Below are 23,555 nucleotides of genomic sequence, written 5' to 3'. Positions count from 1 at the left end.
GAAGGGATGTGGCCATTTATGGCAATGAGGGAGGGAGGGCCGAGCAACTGGTCCGCTCGCCCTCTACCTCACCTAAGATGGCGGCCAAAGAAACCCCAACCCTTATCCAGATAGAATTTCAATACCTTTCTGACATCCAGGGAATGAAGAGACCGTTCCGCTGGAGTGGAAGGATTCTGGAAAAATGTTGGTAAAGTTATAGTATGATTAACATGGAAATCAGAAATCATCTTGGGAAGGAACTTAGGGTGAGTACGGATAACAACCGTAGCAGCATGAAATACAGTATAAGGTTCCTGGCAACACAATGCCTGAATTCTACTCACCCTGCGGGACGATGTGGTGGCCACCAGGAACGCCGCCTTCCAAGACAGATGCTGCAGTGAAGCCTTATGAATAGGCTCGAAGGGTTCCTTCATCAGCCTGGACAGCACCACATTTAGTTCCCATGAAGGTGAAGGAACACCTTCAACCCCTCCAAAAAATCCTTAATCACAGGAATCTGGAAGAAGGATGTCTGTCAAGGGCATTTTCTGTAAGCAGTCAATGCAGCTAGATGAACCTTAATGGAATGAAAATTAAGGCCAGACTGAGCTAGATGCAGAAGGTATGGAAGGATAACATCCTCCTTGCAGGTCGTCAGATCATAGTTCTTAGACATGCACCAGATGCAGAATCTCTTCCATTTGTAAACATAAGAGGTCCTAGTAGATGGCCTCTTAGCCTCCTTTAATATGTTCATGCAATCCTCAGGAAGATTCAAATGGCCATATTGCACTCTCTCAGGAGCCATGCTGCCAAACTCAACTATGAGAGGTTGGGGTGCACCATCTGCCCCCGAACTTCGTGAGAAGGTCCGGCCGATGAGGCAGGATCGACCGGTGAAGCAGGTCCGTGAACCACCACTGTCTGGGCCATTCTGGCGCAATGAGGATCATCCGCACCCGGGATCGGGCCAGCTTGATGAGCACCGCTGGAATCAGGGGAATGGGTGGAAAAGCGTACAGAAAGCTGTTCGACCACCTGATCCATAACGCGTTCCTTAGAGTCCCCGGCTGGTAATACCTCGAGGCGAAGTCGCAGTATTTGCTGTTTTCTGCGGTGGCGAATAGATCCATTTCTTGAATGCCCCACATGGCGAAGATGTCGTCGAGCACCTCGTCGTTTATGACCCACTCGTGGGTTTCGTGAAGCAACCTGTTGAGGGCGTCCGCCTGAACATTCTGCACACCTGGCAGATGAGTCGCCGTTCTCGTCAGTCCTCTGGCTAGCAGCCAGTGCCAGATCGCCTGCGCTTCCTGTGACATCTCGAGCCCCCCTGCTTGTTGAGGTAATACATTGTGGTCGTATTGTCCGTCTGCACAAGCAAGGAGTTGGTCTGGAAGGACGGATGAAAGGCCTTCAGCGCCAAGTGAACAGCTCTGAGTTCCAGGAAATTGATGTGATACGTAGACTCTGTCGGAGACCACGTTCCCTGGATCTGTAGATGGTCTGAATGCGCTCCCCAGCCCAGGAGAGACGCATCCATCACAATAGGCTGAGTCGGGATGTCCTTGTGGAAAGGAACCCCTCTGAGGAAATTCTCTGCTGAGCACCACCTTCTCAGGGATTGTTGGGCGTGAAGAGACAACTGAATCCGGTCGTCCCAACACCCTTTCCTCTGGTCCCACTGGTCCTCCAAACATTCCTGTAGCGGCCTCATGTGTAGGCTCGCGTGCGGAGTGAGGAAGATACAAGAGGCCATCGATCCCAGTAGAGAAGACACCGTCCTCACCGTTGTAGATGGAGCAGCTATGAGAGCCTGAGCCTTCCGAAGGATGGATAAGCGTCCCTCCTCCGAAGGAGACACGCTTGCCGACAGCGTATTGATGGAGGCTCCCAAGTACTGCAGGCACTGTACAGGAATCGGGACAGACTTGGACAGATTTATGTTCAACCCCAGCCGGTTCAACAGGACGGCCGTCCTGTTGAAGTGCAATTGTGCTTCCTGGAAGGTGGAGGCTTTGATCAGCCAATCGTCCAGGAACGGGTAGACAAACACCTTGTTCTCTCTCAGGTGCGCTGCTACCACAGCCATGCATTTCGAAAAAGTCCTGGGTGCAGACTTCAGTCCAAACGGTAGTACGGTGTACTGATAGTGATTGGCGCCGACGAGGAAGCGCAAGAACTTCAGATGTTTCCGTGCAATGGGCACATGGAAGTACGCAATCGGCACATGGAAGTACGCATCTTGCAGATCTATCGCACACAGCCAGTCTCCTCTCTGCAGCGGAGGATAAATCTGGTGCAAAGACAGCATGCAAAACTTTTCCCTGCGAATCCACTTGTTTGCTTGTCGCAAATCCAGAATGGGTCTAAACTCGTTATTGTCCTTCTTCTGTACTAGGAAGAAGCGAGAGTAAAGACCATTTCCCCTTTGAGACAGAGGGACGTCTTCTATCGCCCTTTTTCTTAACAGGCTATCGGCCTCCGCCTGGAGCTCGCGTAGTTGGAATTGCGAGCCTACCGGTGGAATTGCTGGAGGCAGGCTGGTGAAACGAAGACTGTAGCCATTGCAAACAATATTCAGCACCCACTTGTCCTTAGTAATGTTTCTCCACTCTGCCAGGTAATGTTGAATGCTTCCCCCCCACCAGAGCGGGTAACGGATGAGGGGGAAGAAGCCCCTCAGGGCCTAGACCCAGCCGGGCCTTTGGTCGCTGCGGAAGACTGTTGATCCCCACGGCCCCTCTGGAGCTTTTGGAACAGTTTCCACTGGAACTGCTGCTGTTGTTGTTGCTGTCCACCCTGCCGACCTTGCCCTCTGCCTTGCGCCCCGTATCACCTCTGGAACGGCCAGAAGGTCTTTTTCTGTTCCTTAGGCTTTTCCAACCCGACAGCCGTCAAGGTTTCCGCCTCCGCCTTCATGCGGGCCATCTCGACGTCCACATGTTTCCCGAAGAGGGTCTCGCCCGAAAAGAGTAGGTTAGCAACTCTCTGCTGCGCCTCAGGCTTCAAGGATGTAAGACGCAGCCAGACGTGGCGCCTCAGGTTGACCCCATGGCAGTACCCGTGGGCTGCCAAGAGGGAGGAATCCGCAGCCGAACTTATCACCTGGTTGGAAACCAGCAGACCTTCAGCGTGTATGTCTTGGAAATCTTTCGTCTTCTCCCGGGGAAGGTGTTCCGCAAACTGTTGGAGGGACTCCCACAGAGCCCGATCATAACGTCCCAACAGGGCTGAGGCACTCGCGGCCTTTATCGACGTGGAGGCCGTCCCGCAAACCTTCCTGCCTGCCGAACCCATCCAGCGGCTCTCCATGTCAGGAGGCACTGTTGATGATGGGGTGGTGGCGTGCTGTTTTCTCGCTGCCATCACAATCACCGAGTCAGGCGTGGGATCCACCCGAAGAAATGCTGGGTCCGAGTCAGGAGCCTCAGATTTCTTCTGCAGCCTTGAGGGTGCCGATCTCGTAGACGCAGGCGTGAGGAAATGTTCCATGTACGGTTCCACCAGCCCAGGCATCAAGGGTAGCAAAGGGCAAGACAACTGCTTCTTGTGCAGTGTTTCGAAGATGACGGACGTCAGTGGCGCAGGCACAGTGAGCGCGATGCCCAGCTTAGCCGCCCCTCGTAGCAACACGTCCTGGAAGGACACAATGTCGTCTACTGGAGACACCCTCATCCGAGGGGAATCCGTCAGTGTAGGTGAATAGTCCCTGCCACTAGAGGAATCCGTGTAGCGGGACCTCGACCTGTCCCTCCTGTGACGCAGTCTGGATCTTGTAGAAGAGCGTCGGTGACTCCTGGAGCTACCCCTCCGTCTGGAGCGAGATGTCGACCTCCGCGGCCTCGGACGTTCCACGGGCCACAGCGGAGGGCGATGTGGAGGCCTAAACGGGAGCCTAGGTTGCGGTGGCCCAGTAGGCGGCGTCGGGAGATGTGGTAACGAGGCAGACCTCGGCGGAGGTGGTGTAGGAGGTGGAGGACGATGAGGCAGAACAGGCGGCGGAGTCGGGTTACGAGGAGGAGGGCCCTTAGGTAACGGAGGAGGTGTAGGTGACCTCGGCTTGGCGGGGGAATAAACTTGTGAGTGCTCTGAGCCCGGAGCCTCTTCCCCTCTCTTCCTTTTCGCCTGACCTGAAGGGGGGGGACCAAGAGGCCGTACCCCTGGTAGCCGAGCGACGGCGACGTCGCGACCGTGGACTTGTGGTGACCGAAAACACAGTCCTGGCCTTGGAACACCTCCTGGAGGGCGACGCTCTCCTCCTCGACGCTGAGCGCTTTTTCGACGTCTATGAACGCCGTCTCGACGTCAATGAAGGACGTCGATGAACGCCGTCTCCAGTCTCGACGGCGATGATGATCTTCTCGACGTCGACGACTTCCCTCGACGCCGAACGACGGTGACGCCTCAACGTCGACCGCCTGCGCCTTCTCGCCGCTGGTGATGACTCAACGACGAAGCAGTTCTCGACGTCGACCTATTCGGAGGTCTCGACGGCAATCCCCTCGACGTCGACGTCGCTTCGACACAGAGCCCTGGGGAGATTGGGAGCAGACCGTGGTCATTCATCTCGATGCCGACGTCGAGGCTATCGACGTCGACGGAGACTGGTGGCGTTTTCTAGCCTTCTTCTTACTGGGGAGCCCCGCAGAGGCCTCAGCACAGGCACAGGAAGAAGCCCCTTACTGCCCAGACCCACCTTGACCTTGCTGTCTTCTTTGCTGTAGTCCTTGGAGCCTGATCTTCTCTCTGTCCTTCAGGGTCATATGTAGGAAACCCTCATAGTTGAGACAGACAATAGGAAATGCAGCACATCGGCCTATAGGTATCTATAAAGTAAACAAACAATTTAGCTTAATACTTCTAATTAATGTCACCGTCGTCCGCAACAGTAGGTTTGGGGAAAGAACAGACAAACTAGTTAAGACTTTTAACCCTTATGTGCCATGCCCAATATAAAAATCTTGAAGTCGAATAGACAATTGGTTTATGGGTCTTGTGGCAAAGAATATACAATGCCTCCACGCAATGACCAACACCCAGGTGGGCAAGAGATTAGAATAAACCACTTGGTGCATGGTAAAATGTACCACCTGCAGGCTCCAGCCTGCGCCTCATTCCTGGTGGTCTAGTGGGGAGCATCTTTGCTCTGCTGCTGGGCTGCCTTCTGTCCTTTTGTTTTCTGCCTCTATGAAATGTTTTCAGTTTTTTTCTCTTCACCATCGCTCTTGCTATTTTATCACATTTCACTTTTTCTCCTCTTTGCGTTGTGTCCCTGCTCAACCCCCCCTGGCCCCAGCCCCTTCCTAGCACTACATTTCTTGCTGCCTGTTCCCAGCTCTCCAGCCTTCCCCCTATCACTACTTAATGGCAGCTGCTGTGTAGCTGCACCGCAGGCGTGCAAAGGCAGGACTGCGCCCGTAAGCGCCTGGACCAACCCAGTGCCACAGATCCTGGTTCTTGGACCTGCCACTGATACGACACCAACACCCTCCTCGCCCTTGACACCGGCCGCCGCGCCGCAGAAGTACACCCAAGGACCTTTCTTCTGCCAAAACTGCTGCTGTACTCTCACCCACCTCCGCACTCCAGCTCCACCGGCTGACCCACAGCACACCTGACTGCCTCATCTACATCCTCCTCAGAAATCTGGGACCTCCTAGACTCAGTCTCCTCCGACATCTGCTTCCTCGCGAAACCTGGATGAACGCTAGTTCGGGCTTTGCCATTCTTGACGGATAGAAGATCCCCCGCAACGACCGACCGACCCAGAGGAGGATTTGCCATCGTCCACAAGAACTCCCTCCACCTGGTTTACCACTTAAAGGATCCCACGACAATTATGGAGCATCTCCACTTCCAGGTCCATACAAACCCAAACATCACATCACATTATTTTGCTTTTCACTTACTACAGACTACTATACTGTACCCAATAGTTTGTTTAATCACCCTCTTGTTTTCCCCCAGCCCTTGTTTTCTGTAAAGCGCTCTGATATCTGCAAAGATCTTGTTCGCGCTATATAAAACGTTGAAAATAAAAATAAAAATCACCCTCCGCAGGACTCTAGTTCACCGTCCTCCTGGCCCACGCCCGCCCTTCACTGACTCAATTCCACCCCAGGCTCTCGCATCCACTTATTACATCATACTCTATGACCTTAACTTCCACCTCAACAACTCCAACGACCAGAACACAGCATCCCTTCTGGGAACCCAACTCACACCAACGACTCGCCGCAACAGGAGCAAGGTCACTAAAATACATCTCACCGCCTCCCTCAGCACGACCATACCGCGGACATCCACAGACGCCAATACCTCAGCACGCAACCTCTACAGATTGATCTCCAACTGCTCCGACGCGCTGGCACCCCTCAAGATAGCACCCGGCAAGCAACAATCCAAGAAAGCCAGCTGATTCACCCCAGCCCTCCATAAGCCCTGACACACCTGTAGACAGCTTAAGAAGAGATGGAGAAACAACAAAACCTACGAAGCCTTCAAAGCTGCTGCCTCCACCCAACATACCCTTATCAACACCGCAAAGAAAACGGCCCGTCAAGTCAATACCAACGCACACAAAGAACTCTTCACAATTGTCAAGGAATTTGCCAAACCCCACAGCCAGACCACAGAATCCCCACCCTCCCAAGACCTCTGTAACAAACTTGGCACCTACTTCCACCACAAGATCAAGCAGATCTACAACAGTTTCGACAACCAAGACCCGCCCGGACCAGAGGAAGATCCTCTGCTCTCCTTCACAGCAGGCTCTCCCAATTGCTGGCTCTTCGAATGAACCACAGCGCCAAGTCGGACCTGCAACTTGCCAAGCGCCTTGAGACCCTCACAGATGAGAAGCAGCGCTTAACAAGCACCGACTGATTGATAGTAATCTACATCTGAGACCTGTGAGGTTATGCCGCGGAGTCAGTAGTGGCACCGATTGTCACGCCAAAAAGATGGTTGGTGCCTGCATGACTCAGGTGCTGCAGTCACTGGGCTGAAAGGTACCAGGGATGGACCTGCCAGCATGAAACTATAGGGGTGGAAAATCTAACATTGTGCTCAATAATGTGGTCTGTAAGTGGGCCTTAGGGAACATTGAGTGAGTGACCATGGGGGACTGGAAGACTACGGTGATGACTAGGGGTTGGAGATGCCGGCATTCCCGATGAACAGCCTCCGGAAATGGCCCATTAGAAACCCGACTTACACTGGGACATGCTAGCAGAGAGCGCAGAATATGAAATGAGGGGTGTGCGGCTAAATGGACTAAAATCTGGGTGAAATGGAATGACCACCGTGGGGGGCTGTGTGCTCCACCTGGACTTACCAGAGTTGATGTTTATGGTGAGAGATAAGCAGTTACTGCAACTCCTGTGTAACTGGATTGTGGGTTAGGCGGGAAAGACAGAACGTGGCACATTTGTCTCTGGATGTTGCACACTATGATGTTCAATTGTGCCATTTTTCTTTTTAATCTTAATAAAAACAATAAAAAAAAAATACTAATGTGGTCTGTTCTGTACCAGGAAACTTGAGGTATGCTGGATTAGAGAATACAAGTGGACCCAGCGAGGGCATCAGGAAAACTAGCCCAGAGAGAGGATATGGGGCCAGGGTCATTACTGATGGCAGCACGTTGTAATAACCTTTGAGGGGATGATGACCAGCTGCTGTCGAGAAAAGATTATTCAAGAGGATCGTAGAGTTGCAGAAACTTACTGCTGGAAAACTGATGCAGTTTCTTAATTTCTTGCATTTTTGGTGTTGCTCCCACAACGCAACAATTTTGAGGAAGGCAATGAGCAGCACCAAGATTGGAACTGGGCCAGGGGTCGCCAGGGGTGTGGGCCATGAACAGCTTAGCCTCCCCTTCTTTTAACAACTTAAACTGCATGTTGAGACAGGAGGAACAACTCATGTCAAGGTCTAGACACCACAGATATGGTGGGGGCCTGTAATGGACATTTGCCCATCATAATGCCTGTAGGGTTTGAACCCTGAACATTCAAGGAGAGACATCCCTAAGTAATGCACCAAATTCTCCACTAAAAAAGTTCTAAGGAAATCTTTGAGAAGTGTGAACTCCAGATCCATGTTGTGTGGGAGGAAAAAAAAGTAACTGACAGATTGCCGGGTGGACAGTTTTGGCTCTAGTGACATGATGGTGGCATTGTCGATGCACAGAACCGCACCCCGTAACGGAGAAGAAGACCTACTGAAGAGTTTCCAGATGCAGTTTGGCACCCGGTATTTCGAAAGGTCATGAATATTCAGGCAGAAGTATTCATCAGAAATAATAACCCACCTGGGACACTGCAAGGCTTGCTCACACTGCCTGCTGCCCATTAATCTCTCTCAATGTTAGGTCTTAAATTCGAGGTAATGGCTTATGGAGTTGATTGTTGGTTTTATATGTGATATTTTTCTTCTGGAAAAAAAACAGTTCCTCTGTGAAAGGACTGAGGCATGTGTGGTATATAAATAAATAATACCGGATCTATTTTTGAATGAATGAATGAATAACAGATAGCTCAATAAAATAAGAGTCAAGATTCGAGGTAGTAGGAGTTTTTGCAGGTTTATTACAACATAAGGACAGGATCAGGACAACCTGCATAGGATGACCCAGCAGCTGCTGGGGCTTGGTCTGGGATGAGCGCGCTAACTTTTAATAACAATACATCAACTTATATACATAGCGCAAACACATAGCATTACATTGCAGTAGGCGTAACAGTGGGTGGAGCAGAAGGCGTGACGCGTAGCAGTCGCGAGAGATAACAGTAAAAGTAGGTGTAACTGGGAGTATACTTAGACATGTGATGCAAACGTAACAGAATATGTCATGAAATGGGCGGAAACATAGGAGGGGGCTACCTAAGGAGCCGGGACCTCTAACCTGATGGTGCGCGAAAACTGGCAATGACGTGTTACTAGGAGAAGCTGGGGGCTACGAACTCTGTGCTAGGAGCAGAGACTAGAGTCTGGAGGGTCGGAGCGACATGTACCTAAACCCTATCTGGTATCTGATGTTTAGGGAACATGTTGATATAAACTAGAAGTCATGAGGGGAAAAGCTAACTTGACTCTAAGACTGGACCATGCATTATTCTACATGTAGTGCGTGATGAAGAATATTAAATGACCAGTAAATGCAGTATTTCTCTAACGTGGAGCCGAGAAGGCTAGACAATGACGGAAACTATTGATGCAGTTCAGTAGCTCAGGAATGCAGAAGAGGAGGACTGAACTGATAGCTGGAACTATAACATACTTTTGGCAGACTCAGAGACAGAGCCGAGCTGCACCGGGCACTGCGAGGCAGGAAGTAAGTGAAGGGTCGAGGATACAGGTGGGGGCTGTATCGCTCCTCAGCGAGGCTTTCAGGAGACAGGAGCTGAATCTGATGTCCGGGCCCTTTTGAGGCCTAGAAACGGGGACTTTATAATGGAATAACGTGCACACTGGGAAACGTGGCAACATAGCTTTACATAGGCCTGATATTCGTAGTATTCACGAGGACTGGAAACTAGCATACTAGAGGTGGACACAACTGTAATTGCGTCATTAATCGAACATGGGGAATAACATATGCATATTGGTCATGCACACATAACATATGATGGATGAGGCGTAGGGACACAGAACATGGCAAAATTTACTTTTCCACACATGGACACCATGCTGCCTATCTTCCAATGCTTTAAAACAATATTTTCGCTTTAATATAATCATTCTACCCTGTTCACATATTACTTCAAGATCATCATTAACAAACAACACAAATGAAGTCAAAAGGGACAGCTACCTGCCACCAAGGCCTTCAATCCTCTCCTTCTCCTTTGGAAGTTCAGGCTTGTGGTCTTGAGTTACTTCCACCGCTCTGATAAAATCAGCTTTTGGATTGTCCTTAACACCAAGAACCACACCAGAATCTCCTACATGTGCCACATATATTTTATTGCCGCGGATGATTACCACACTGGCAGTCGTACCCGAAGTGCTAGGGAGTCCAGTCATGGTTTTTGACCATTCAGCTGAAAAGAACAAAAGAAAATGACATTAGGTACCCATCACGAAGAGTATTTAGTACTATGAAACAGTGTAAAATGGAGTACAATGGTCTCGATCTAAGCTTCATGTGTGTTCATATAACGTATCCAACCCCAAAAATTCTGATAGCAAGCATGATTTTATAATAGTCAGATTAATGTACCTCAAACGATAAATATCTGATGAATTTCAAACAGATTTAAAAGGAATCAACAGCTTAAAAGCCTGCTGAAAGTTTCTTTTGAACGGCAACTGCCATGCAGAGTAGCAAGGTAGCCAAAGAAATACAGACTTATATGTTACATGGGCGAGGGGGGGTGGGGGAATGGGTTTCTCATTCATGATTTCACTCACAAACTCGTTCTAGCAGTCAAACACAGGTAACTCATGTAAGATAAATTAAAATAATAAAAGCTGAATTACAAAAACAAGCTGCCCAATAATAGTGCAAGCATTTGCAAAAAATAAAATTAAACATAGGAGTGGCTGGCCATCTTACAATGGTATTCTACGTACTGCGCCGCTGTTTTAGCTTTCCAGCATGACCACCACATTCGGAAACAAAGCAATTGGCTATCTTGGGATGGTAAAACATTTACATTTATGGACAATAACAAATCAATGATGTTAGATAGGTTTAGAGGTAGTGGCCACGTAGGATGTGGCTAAATGCAGGTTAAGCGAGAAGCAAGCAAGCAACCCAAAAGCGCAGTCTGAGAAGCTGCAGTGTCTTCTAAAAATGAAAACTGAGCAAGAAAGAAACAAAAAAGAAATATAACAAGCATTGGCATAGCCAATAGGTCTCCCCTTTGGGACCTTATAAGTGTTTAGCCAATGTTTGAAGTTATTGCACCAAGGATATTGTGCTGCATAACTAAATACTTCTAAGGTCCCAAAAGGGAACATATTGGCTATGCCAATGCTTGTTGAATTACGTTTGTCCTGTGATTTAACTGTACAACAGCTATATACCATGAGACATTTAATGGACTTATCTATTGAACTTACAAGCTTTAAGTGATTGTTCTTTAATATCTTTGATACTAAGCAATTCTTTAACCCGACAGAACACATTGTAGCAATTACTGACCGCCAATAACTGGCACACAACACAGGGATGCAGTTGTGAGAGAGCAGTCTACCACCTTTTATTTTAACCCCTCTGGCCACGCCTGGCCAGGTGCGATGGGTGTAGATCCAGGTGCGGTCCCATAAGCAGGACCGAAAACCTGCGACACACAGTTAAGTGGCACACATGTAGGTGTGTGCTTGCCCATGTACACAAAACTATTGAAAGGAAGTGGCAGGTGTAGGGTTGGGGAGTACAGTGAGGACACAATGCCAGCCAATCGGGGCCGGACAGGCCTTTTATTTGACCGGGCATTTTCCTGGTGGGCTGAAGCCCTGGGAGGCTTGGTTTGACAGCCCTGGGCCATTAATGGTGCCTCTGTAACTTTATGCAGCTCCTTGAGGTTAACTGCAAAAGGCACAGGCAATCTTCAAGAGCAAGACAGATGGGTGGGTAAAGAGAAAGTGATGAGCGAGGGAGAAGACAGACAAGAGAGAAGGGAGACTGAGAAAGAGAGAAATCGAATAAGGAGACAACGGGAGCGGGCTGCTCTGAGCATTTTTGCCAGGCCTGCTTTTGGTTCCAAGGTCTAGCCCCGCAGCCAATGCTCTCTGTATCTGCATCGTAACCTGACTTTAGACCCAGCGGTGAAATCCTGATTCATTATGTGATTTACAATAATATCAGTAACACAGTAAATAAAGGTCATGCCATGTAATATTTGAGGGCGTCATTATGCTAACAAGCAAATTTGCAACCTGAAAAATCCTACCTATTTTTGGTGTTAGAGGTATAACTGTATGCAGCATTTGTATGAGTCCAAGAACGTGTAGATGCAGCTTTGGACTGTGTTTTTTTTTTGGTTCTTCTATTTTTCGATTATAGGCATTCCCCATGTGCTGAATCCCGGCGCGTATTTATTTTCTAGACTGCGTTTGTGAACACACTTTTCATAATTAGGAATCCCGGATATCCTGTAGTTCATCGATGTTTTTAACCCCTTCGACGCTCATGACGAGCCCAGCTCGTCATGGAGTTTCCATTGACTTCAATGGAAATTACATTCAAAGCCATAAAACACCTTAGCATCCAAGTGGTTAACCCCTCCCACGCTTGTGACGGAACCGTTCGGTCACGCCCCTCGGGGGTGGGCTGTGCTGGTGATGGAACGGTTCCGCCAAGGCCCGCTCGCCGCGCCTGCGCGGCGCAAATTCCGCGCCTGCGCTGAGCGTTGTATTGAGCGGGCGGGGCCGTGACGGAACCGTTCTGTCACAAGCACAGCTCACCCAAGGGCCGTGACGGAGTGGTTCCTTCACAAGCGCGGGAGCACCGCGCGCCCCCCCCGCCCCTTAGCATTGCAGCGGAATAGCCGCCGCAGTGAAAGGCGCTTGCCGAGCAGCTACTCCGCCTAAACAGTGAACATATTCTGGTATTTTCTCATTCGCAGAAAATATAGCTCTACATTCACTCCCCACTAGATGGCGCTCTTGAACAAACACAAGAAAGGTCTGCGTTGCCGGTCCCGATATGTGAGGGAAGATGCACCTTTTAAAATTCACATTGATTACAACATCCCAGAGACACAATCGGTCTTCGTGTACGCAGAATGTCTTGGATGAAACGAGCATCAAGATCTGGCAGCCATGGCCTTCAGCAGGAGAGCTAGGCTGAGATCATTTAAAGCTGGATAAAAAAATAAAAATAAGTGTCAGCATAAGTGAAAGCATTTCACTTGCGAGAGCGAGCAGTGCCAGGAGCGATAATCGCTACCATATGGCGCCGTGCACTCCCGCAAGTGAATCGCCAAACGTGCACGCGTTGCCATTGAAGGCAATGGACCGGGTGCACGTTTTTGGCTGAAAAGCTGAAGCGATTGCTAAAGGTCTTTTTGCCTATGCATCGCTTGCGCGCTGCGTAGGCGAGACCTAAAAAGGAGAAAAGGAAAAACAGGAATGACCCAACAGCCCCTGCACAGAAGCACACTAATTTTCCAGCATGTGTGTGCATTTCACCAGACTGGCAGCCAGTGGCTGATATGAGATAAACCACTGCTCTTAGCTGTATGCGGTCAGTAATGGAAACAGAGTAAATGACAGACTAATAACAAAAAACTCAAAACAACATAATCCTGACCGACAGCTAAGCCTCTCAGCCATCTGAAGAGATTTCTGCAAGAATTATAGTGCAAACCTTCTATAGGTACGTTTTGTCAAAGGGTGTATTTAACACCAAAATCCTGGTCTACAAAGGTAATCTCGGAGCACTGCTGCCAAAATCAAAAACCTTTGCCTACAAAAGGCAATCAGTGAGATTTAATGTAACGAAAATACTAGTCTATAAGCTCTAAAGTTAGATAACAGGACACCAATAAAGACCTAATGGCTTAAACAAATGCTTTACATGAAAGGTAAGATGTCAGGCCTACTGCTGTTCTCAAAAAATAAAACAGATCTAACCCATGGCGTCGAACGTAAGTTCCCAGTAAACTAATCAGGCCTACACCATTTGTTAGTGGCTTGTCACCATACCCAACTCAAATTTACTTATGGAGGATAGCCTTTTGCACAAGGCAACCATCAGGCACACAATTAAAAAAAATGCATACAAAACTACATTTGACAAAGAACAATTCAATCTCTTTTGAAAGAGTTTAACAAGGATTATCACAGGCAAATTTATCCCACGATTTGTCAGAGGGGAAAGTCAACACAAAACCCCTTGCCTACTATTGTAAACTAAGATTTCAAGTAAGAAAAAAACCTTTCTGTAGTCTTTAATACAGAGTAATATTAACCCAAACCTCAAGACTAAATTAATTTAGCTATTACTTCTCAATAAATACATCCGGAGGTAACACCATCACCACCACCGTCCTGCTGTACCTAAGGGAAAATGTGCAATACAAGCACTCTTTCAGTGGAAGTATACGTCCTCCCTGTGAAATTATGTAATCAAGTTAGTCAACATGGGGACAGAAAGTAAACTCTCAGATGTATAGCTGAATGCTTTTTTTCCCGTTGATCAGAAGGTCTGGTAACAGCTATGCTGTCAATTTAGGCTTAAAATATATTCAGTTATTAAGTTCTAAAAGGAACTAAAAAACACTTAAGCTTCAGGAAATTGCTATTCATCCAGCTATCTAATTTTGGTAAGCTAGATGTAAAAAACTGCTTCTTGAGACCCCATTATGCACATCTAGGTAGAGGATAAGCTGCACATCTTCAGTAGATGTAGTAGAGTCCAAAGGATTTGAGGAGCTTGGAAAGAAGAAGTGATGTATAGAGCTTGTATAATGCAAGACTCAGTACACCTGAAGAACTCGCAGGATAGGACCTAAACAATGAGAAAATGACCCAAGGTGATAGTTGGATACTTTTCCTCAAGTAAGGAAGAAATCCAATGAAGAAACTCTGGCATCAGCCTCACACAGCTGTGAAGTAAACGCTCCAAGAGACACAGCCTTGAAAGCAGCAGAAGGATCCGCAAGTATTAGGGCAGTAATCACGCCTGGTTCAGGTCATAACGAGCTAGTTCTGTATGGCAATCGGACCAATTTTGTACCATGAACAAATCTAAAGCATTACCAAACTGCATAAAGAACATTGCTTTCAATTAAATTAGAGCATGTTGAATGAATGAACCTCTCGCTCAGCTACTTTGATGGTGAATATTAGCAGGGAAATTCGTTGGCATTTACTCTAAACTGTAGGCTATACAGAAGGCTTTTTCCAAGAGTAGACCACTCAGGCCTGTTTCCATGCTGAAGAGACTGCAGTACAAGAAAGAGACAAATTGCACACGTGGACTTTCAAAGAGTATGCCACCATTTCCATACAACAAGCAGGGCCAGAGTCCCGATGTGAACCATACGAGTCTGCAAGAATGCGTTCGTGATGTTAACTTACTGCCGACTTTTCCCATGAAGATCCCCCGATTCAAGAAAACAAACCTTTGAAAATAACAGAGGGGGGGTCAGAGAGCCAGCAACCAAGATAGGCGCATAAAACAAGGGCTCCGGTGGCTGGGGTGAAGTCAGGGTAGAATGAGATCCATGAATTGTCATACTGGCGATCAGGGGAGGCCCGATTAGGTTTAAGAACTAGGGCCACGTACCTGCAATTGAGGAGTTGCGCTGTTAAAGGTTTGGATTTAGGCTCAGTTTTGGAACTGGGGCTTGGGACCAGTGTACTGTCTCCACTATCAATACATTGGAAACATTATGCTGGTCAAACAGGCAATACCAATGTTCCTCCACAGAGCGCTCAATGTTGCCAGCAGTTGCAGATTCTGCTATGCCCAGGATACAGATTTTAATATGCCGGTCTGCCCTCCCAAAACTTCATTTCATGCCCTGAGGACCTTCACTGCAGTGGAGTCAGGCCATCACCAGCCATGAGCACGACAATCTGTCACTAAAGTGCCTTTACTGGCTGCAGAAGAAAGACAGGTTGCACTTGCCCACAAAGCTTTTTATGGGTGTTTTAGGATAGTCCAACTAAGTGTGTGTTCCCTATCTTCCACTTAGAAATCGAAGGTTATTACATTGAATTCTTTTTGCTAATCTATTCACTTCATTCGGTGTCATTATCTGGCGCCTCATTATTTAATCCAACTTTCCTGCTCATCAGTCTCCTAAGAGAGGATGCTGCCTCTGCCATTCAAGCTCAAATACTAGGCTCAATGGTTTGTCCACTCATTGTCTTTGTCGATGGTCCTCTACACATACAGAGGGGAAACATCCTTTACTGGCTGACTGACAGGATATTTGAATTGAGTATCTCAACTATTTTCCCTCCTTTCTGTAACATTTGACAGGTGCTGTGAGGCCAAGGTAATACTATCAGAAATAAATGACAGGCATTCATTCTGTTCCCAGGTCTTCAGGGATTTCTTTCTACCTTTATTGGTCTGGGAATTAAGCACCTACACAGGTGGAAGGTTCTATTTATGTTATTCCTCTTCAAGTATTTAATTTGATGTACCTTATATGGAATCCGCATGCAAGTTTCTTTATTGTCTCACCACAATCTTCATATGTCCAAAAACAACCCGCTCTAAAATATTAAGAACAGATCCATCGAAGCTCCTTGCTCTCCTCTTAAGGAGCTATGGCTCTACAGTTCCATGATAAATCATAGTCTTACGTCTAGGCACTAATGAACACAGTACTCTAGATCAATGAGAGGGAGTGAAAACGGTTAATGATTGTGGATCCATCAGACATCGCATCAGGTGTAATAGCACAATTCGGAACAACAAATTAAATTACTAGCCCAATCAATGTACATATTAAATTTTAGTTTGAGTATTTAGTACAAATAATGCTGAAAACGGCTAAATACAATGGATAATAAGGAAAACGGGATTAGGCAATGGGAAACAAGTGTGTCTTTTGCTTACCAGGATTGCCACACTTTGTGGTTGGTGTACACCCACAAGATAACCTCATTTCCAAAAAGTTGGGAATTGAGAGTTATGTTTTCACGACCCTCCAAATTTTGAAGGCACGTTCGCACAAAAGGTGGCGATTTTTTCGGCAAATCACAAAATCCTGACGGGTCTGTATATGGTCCAAAATCTGGATAGTCCTGAGTTTTTTTGATGATCTTCTCAGGCTTTGCACTAAAAATATGAAGACTGTCGACTTTAATACATCTCTTCCTACGCGGTTAGACAAAACCACCACGAAGCCGCATCGTACGCCGAAGTCATGCTCTAGCTCATATTATGCACCTATGCGATATGGTAGGTCCCTGGCATGTGTTACATCCCAGCAAGCTTGCCTGCACATATCGGTCACATGTGCACAGTGTATCCTCCCAGTTGGACATGTGGTTTATACCTCGTACCCTGTGCTCTATGATCCGCAGCTCTGTGATTTTCCCATGCATCCTTCCGGACCACTTTCCCGTTGTGCTGGTTTTGGACTGACCGCCCCTCTGTTGTATAGCTCCTATATATCCTTATATCGTGTTAAGTTAGCATAGGTACATTTGAGATTTAAACGCCATTTTTCCTTTCTTGCAACTTCTGCACACGACCCTTAATTGTTGACTTAGCTTTCAACCTAGTGGTTTGCCGTGGTGTATGTGAGAATAATATGTTATTGCTCTGATATCAGTTTTGTTTAATAAACCATGTCTGCACGGAGAGTGCTGAAGTTTCAGGAGTAACACGATATGGAATTGTTATGAGGTCTGATCTCCACGCCTTCATAGTCATAACACAAGTGCAGCCTTTGCCAACTTGGGCTTGAGGCGGGATTGATATTGCTTTGCACGAGAATAGTTAACACACTTGATGCGGTGCACATGCAGAGAGAGCTGGTGTATGCTGATGTGATTCCTTCATGCTAGGACACTAAGGTATGGGCCCGCCCTAAAACAACCCAAAGAGACCTTCTTAGCTAATAATATAATATATGTGTTAGGGAGGGTGAGATATAAGTGTTGTTAACTCTTATTCATTACAGCATGTTAACATGCTGTCACCATTCGCTTTTTATGTCTTAGTAACTATGCTGATAATTTTGCTACTGATAATAAGTATACTTGTATTATCTAAGATACTGCGCCTGAGAAGACGGCATTAGTAAATAAACATTTCAAATGCACATGTGTCTTCTTTACTCCATGTTCTGGTTTGTAATGATAATATAACGAAAGAGTGTTCATGAGTCCCACGTACCCTGAGGTACTGTAAGTTCATGTTCTGGTTTGTCTAAACATTGGAAGTTTGATATGTCCAATGAGACACTGTAGCTAGCTCGGTAAGGGGTGAGTTGGTTGCTAAGGTAAGTTTTGGGACACCCTAATTTGCCGAGGTTCCACTCCTCTGTGCACAGTTCTGTGTGAGTACAGAAACCCTGCAACATGGCGCCCAACGGTTTCGGTGGTCTTATATCATGACACTCGAGTAGTTTATCGTTCATGCCTTAACCCCTTCACATTCGTTTCCGGAGAACGGGGTGTCGGTGAAACCTACCTATTTTTTGAAATAGGTCTTTATTCAAGCTTGATTCTTTCTTAAACGGTTTCTTTGAATTACTACCCAGTTGTGCTACAAAGTATTCTTTGTGTGTTCTTGTTTCCAGTGTTGTCATGGCGGCGGTGGCTATTGCGCAGCATAGTCGCGTAGCGGTACGCAACCATCTTCAGACGTACCAGGTCCCAGTAGATGGGATGGCTGTGATTTTCGTGGTATGTGCAGATCCGGCGTTTCCTTACGAGTTGTTTTACTCTTGGGTTACGTTTCCGGCTGTGGACGCTAATTCTGGTTTGTTCCACTCCTACACCGCCTCGGATGTCCCGGCTGTATATACGCCGTACAGGGCATTGGAAATACCTATTGATCATTGGCAGCATCGAGTTTGGTTTGATGGCGCCCTCCCCCACTCTTTGTCCGCTGCGAGGTTAGGTCCACTCTCAATTCCAGGTACAAATTGGCCTGCGTTGGGTGGCTTTACCCCGCACCCGAATCACGGGGCTTGTACTCTAGCAGAAATACGCAGGCTACATGTTGTTTCCATTTCCGTGATTCGTGCTTTAGTGCAATACATCGGTCGACATCTTCCTGGTGGTCCCCAGGGGGGTGCGGCCGCTCCCATGGAACGAGGCGGAATGCGTCTCAATCCAGTGATGGTTAATTCGGTTTTTGGTGCGCGTCCAGTTGACAACGATGACTTCCCATTCTGTCTAGCAGAGAAGTTTGATCAACTGGAGGCGGTTTTTCCGAATTCTACTCCTGCTGATAAACATAGAATGTTAACGATTACTCTACCGAAGGATATAACTCCTGAACTTGTTGACTGTGAAAGCTGGGGAAAAACATTTGCGGCAGTTTATACAAGGTGCTTCGGCACCCCGTCTATGACTGCCCTGCCTGAAATCATTAGACGTGTTCAGAATGATCACGGTCCAGAGGCAGCGGTTGAATTGGGTATGCGCCTGTGTGGTTCTTTTGAGATTGTAAGTGATCTCATTCTCTCCAATGTTAAAGGAGATGCAGTTAACTTTCAGGTGTCGAATGCTTTGGCTGCTCTGCCCGATGCCGACAAACCCCGCCAGTTAGCAAAGATTGTGGTGGCCGCTTATAAGACAATTGGCCGCACAAGTAGAGGTCTGAAATATTTTCCAGTAAAGGAGAAAAAACAACCTCAAGGACAATCTGCGGTGACAGATGTCCAGCCCAAGTCCAAAAAACAAAATTGGCCTAAGAATCAGACACAGGGGAGGAAGAATACACAGACTCAGGATTCTTTTCCTGCAGTACAAGCACCTGCGCCGACTGAAAAAGTTTATGATTTGCGCGATCGCGCGATGATTAAATCACCTGATCGATTTCAGGGTTCTGATCAACGCTCTCCTCGTTCCTTTCAGGAAACATCGGCCCCGAAGACCGGTGGAGGAGGAGGGGGTGGACGTGGACGTGGTGGCCAACAAGGACGTGGTCAGTCCCGCCAGACGGACGGCGCAGTGAAGCAGGAGGATTCTACGCCTAGGCGTCCGCAGTTTGCGAAAAAGAAAGTCGCAGCCTTAACAGCGCATCGATATGCCACAGATAGTGAGAACGCGGCTTCGGAATCTGACGTGGGCTCTGACCTTGCTGGACAGCGCGGCGGAGATAACCATAGTCAGAGAGGCGCTGCGTCCACTACTGAGGGTGACAGCGACTGATGTCTACGTTGTGATAGAAACAGCGGATACGAGACTTGCTCCCCCTGAAAGACTATATGAAATTGTCCTGTTAATTGAAGGTGACATACAGCGTACCGTTAAAGGTGTATTTTGGGAGAATCGGTCTTCTACATATGATATTTTACTTTCGGAGGCTGACTGGCCCCCACCTTTTGTGCTCGCGGCGCCGCGAGGGGAGGAGGTGATCCTACCCAGTTTCGCGAACACTGTCTCGAAAGAGCATGCGCAGCATTTTGCAGAAGAGTGGGCTCGGGCTCTCGCGCCGGCTCTGTACCGTAACCAATGTGGTTGGGATAGATTGTCGCCTTGCCACGAAATTCCGTTGCGGTCTCAGCCGCAGCCTCAACCTCAATATCCCATTCGGCGTGAAGCTAAATCTTCCGTCGCGGAAATCCTTGAACAATTGGAATATCAGGGAGTTATTGAAACGTGTGTGTCACCGATGAATAATCCCCTTTTTACTGTGAACAAACCTGACGGATCATATCGTTTGGTTTTGGATTACCGGCATTTAAACTCGCATTGCCGTAACTGTGCTGTACAGAATACCCACGGCTCTGCCCTAGTGGATAGTCTCGTGCGTAAGCGTTTCAAGACAACGCTTGACATATCCAATGGTTTTTATGCCCACAGATTGGACAGCTTTAGCTCCCAATGGACCAGTTTTACGAGCGCTGGAGTCCAAAAGCAATTCCGGCGTCTTCCAATGGGCTATAAGAATAGTCCTGGTATATTTACCGCTCGCATTGTCTCTATTCTGGAGGCACTCGACCCTGATGCTTTTTCGTATGTGGATGACATATCTCACAGACGACGATATTTGGGAGCATCTGTGTCGTGTAAATTCTGTTATTTGCAACTTCGCTGACATGGGTTACAAATTTAACTTTGCAAAATCGCACATTGCTGGACATACAGTGTTGTTTTTGGGCTATGAGCTCAACAATGAAGGTAGAGGTTTGGCTCCTCACTTCTTAGAGAAGTGCGCACAATTGCGCGCTCCTACAACACTGAAAAAATTACAATCTTTACTGGGCTTTTTGAATTTCGGCAGAACTTACATTCCGGAATATGCCCAGCGTATCAAGCCTTTGTATGCTTTGATACAACCAACTTTCTCAAAATCATGCTGGCTGCCTGAGCATTCAGCCATTTTGCAATCCTTGCAGGCTGATCTGCTCGCTTCTAAATATTTACTGACTCGTGATAACCACACCAACCTGGTAATAAGAATAATTCCCGGGACGGTGGGTTTCACATACCTCACTTTTAATGAAGGTGACACAGTACCTATTGCTTACAAGTCACACTTGTACACTTCGGCTGAGATGCGGTTTCCCACAGTGGAAAAGGTTTTAACTGCTGTACATATGGCAATTCTAAAGGAACGAGCACTGTCTCAGGGGAAACGCATGCTAGTGGTAACACCCTGTCCTCACTTGGAGGCAGTCACGAAAGCCAGTGTACCGAATTCAAAAGCTTTGCACCCTCGGTGGATTCAGTGGGCTGCGTCATTGTCATCCACGGATGTCATGTTTATTTTTGACGCCTCCTTACGGTCGCAAGAGTACTTGCAGTATGAATTCGTTCACCCTGCTCCTCTGGCTATGCGACCTTTGGAGGACTTCCATTGCATCATTTACACTGATGGGTCGGCGCAGGTTGCGCATGGCTCTAAACATGCCTACGTTTCCGCATGCGCCATTGTGGTCGGTGCTATGTTGAATGATGAGTTCATTTCAGGGGAAGTGCACACGTTGCCCCTGGGCGATTGCACCGCACAATTGGCGGAGCTTCGTGCTCTCTTACTAGCTTTGGAGTACGCAGATCCAAGTGTTACTACTCTAATTGTAAGTGATTCTTACTACTGTGTCCAGTCTTACAATGAAAACTTGTTCTTTTGGATTCAAAATGATTTTCATGATTCCAAGGGTAGCACAATAAAACATAAAATGATCTGGGTTCGAGTGGCAGAGCTTAAGGCTATGTTGCCACTCGTTTATGTGATTCATACTCTCGGTCATCAGCGCGTAGGAGTTCACGCTGTTGGCAACTCGCTTGCTGATGAAGCAGCGAAATCAGCAGTATCTACATACTTAGTTGCAGCAGTTACTAGGTCTAAAACCAAAATTGATAGCGACATCTTGGCAGCGATTGCTGCCTCTGAGAAGGGAAGTAAACATCCTGCGGGATTCCCTTCGAAGTATAAATACCACTTAAGTCCCGAAAAGGTTCCTTTTGTGACAATTCCTGATGTTGGGGAACGGCTGATTCCCAACTCGGATCGCAGAGCAGACTTGATTACAGCGGCTCATGAAGGTGTGGCGTCTGCGCATGCGGGCGTCTCGGCCACTGTAACTCAATTACAACTACGTTTCTGGTGGCGGGGACTGTACAAACAGACGCGTGATTATGTCCTTCTTTGTGACATATGCCAGCAGATTAAACCTTCAACTGCTACGCGTCCGCCACAGACTCAGTTGTACATTTCTAATAAACCGCTAGGCTGTGTTTATTTAGATCACTGCGGTCCATTTTCATCTGATACTGCATAGAAGTACATCTTAGTAGCAGTTGACTCATGCACACGCTTTGTGTGGGTATGGCCACATCGCAGCGCTGATTCACGGACTGTCATTAGAGATTTGCGTATCTTTATAGGGATTTTTGCCTGTGGTACCTTCCATTCGGATCAGGGTCCGGCTTTCGCCTCTAAGGCGTATAAGGATGCCATGACTTCGATGGGGGTCCAAGTCAAGTTTTCGTCACCCTACAGACCTGAGGGTAATAGTGTAGTTGAACGAATGAACCGTGATTTAAAGCAATCTTTGACAGCCCGAGTTATAGGCACTGGCAGAAACTGGCTGGCTCACCTCTATGGCGTGCAGCGTGCTCTTAATAATCTCCCTAGAAGGTCTCTGGGTGGGCGGACCCCATACGAAATGCTCTTTGGCATCAAGATGTACGTCCCTGACCTTGACGGTCTAGACTCTGTGGTTCGCGCCACTTCCTTTGACGCAGATGAACATTGCAATGCTTTACAGAATCTACAAAAGACCAGAGACAGTCTTGCAAAGGAACATTTGCCCTCCACGTCGGATGATGCGTTGCAGATCCCGGTAGTTGGCTGGCTACCCCAAGTTGGAGAACTGGTTCGAGAGAAGATCGACAACAAGAAAGAGTTTGGTCCCTCCTATCGAGCTCCAGTCCCAGTGCTTGGAGTGAAGGGCACAAGAACAGTCATTTTACCACCACTTCCAGGTCGTAAGGAAAACAGGTTTATTTCTATTGACAATGTCAAGATACACAGAGTGGCCGATTCTTCTTAGCATGACACCAGCTGTTTCCTGTCCTTCCATTGTGAGAAATTCAATTATGCCCACTGCTTCTAATATTGAACCTGAAGTGGCCATCGAATTACCTGCTGTTTCCAGTCCATTATTAAATAATTTACCCGGAACTAACGTTGATGAATTGGACTATACATACCCCACTGATTTGTCCATGCCTGACCTGCAAGCTCGTTTAGCCACGGAATCCAGATTTTCATTTGACTCTGCTTCCCTTGCCTCGAAAAAACCCTCTCAAATTGCAGTATATGCTAGCCTGTTTAAAAAACATTTTTTGATACCTCCTTGGATATACATTTGGCTGGTCCTTTTTTCGGTTTACCTTTTTATGTCAATTGGTTTTGTGTTTTATTTTTTTCGAATTATGAATGGACACTATGTCGAGGAGAG

The 23,555-nt window shown here is 47.4% G+C and overlaps 1 protein-coding gene across 1 annotated transcript in view; it reads right to left on the bottom strand.

The window, feature by feature from the left end:
* PPM1D (protein phosphatase, Mg2+/Mn2+ dependent 1D) overlaps positions 1-23,555 on the bottom strand; it is a 212,737-nt gene that overhangs the window by 136,051 nt on the left and 53,131 nt on the right. The window contains exon 2 of the mRNA XM_078679807.1: positions 9,806-10,034. Within this exon, the coding sequence (XP_078535933.1) occupies positions 9,806-10,034 (229 nt within the window). The remainder of the gene's footprint in view (positions 1-9,805; positions 10,035-23,555) is intronic.

This window comes from Lissotriton helveticus, chromosome 3_1 (genome assembly GCF_964261635.1).
Source record: "Lissotriton helveticus chromosome 3_1, aLisHel1.1, whole genome shotgun sequence".
NCBI lineage: Eukaryota > Metazoa > Chordata > Amphibia > Caudata > Salamandridae > Lissotriton > Lissotriton helveticus.
This window is presented reverse-complemented; position numbering and strand designations above follow the sequence as displayed.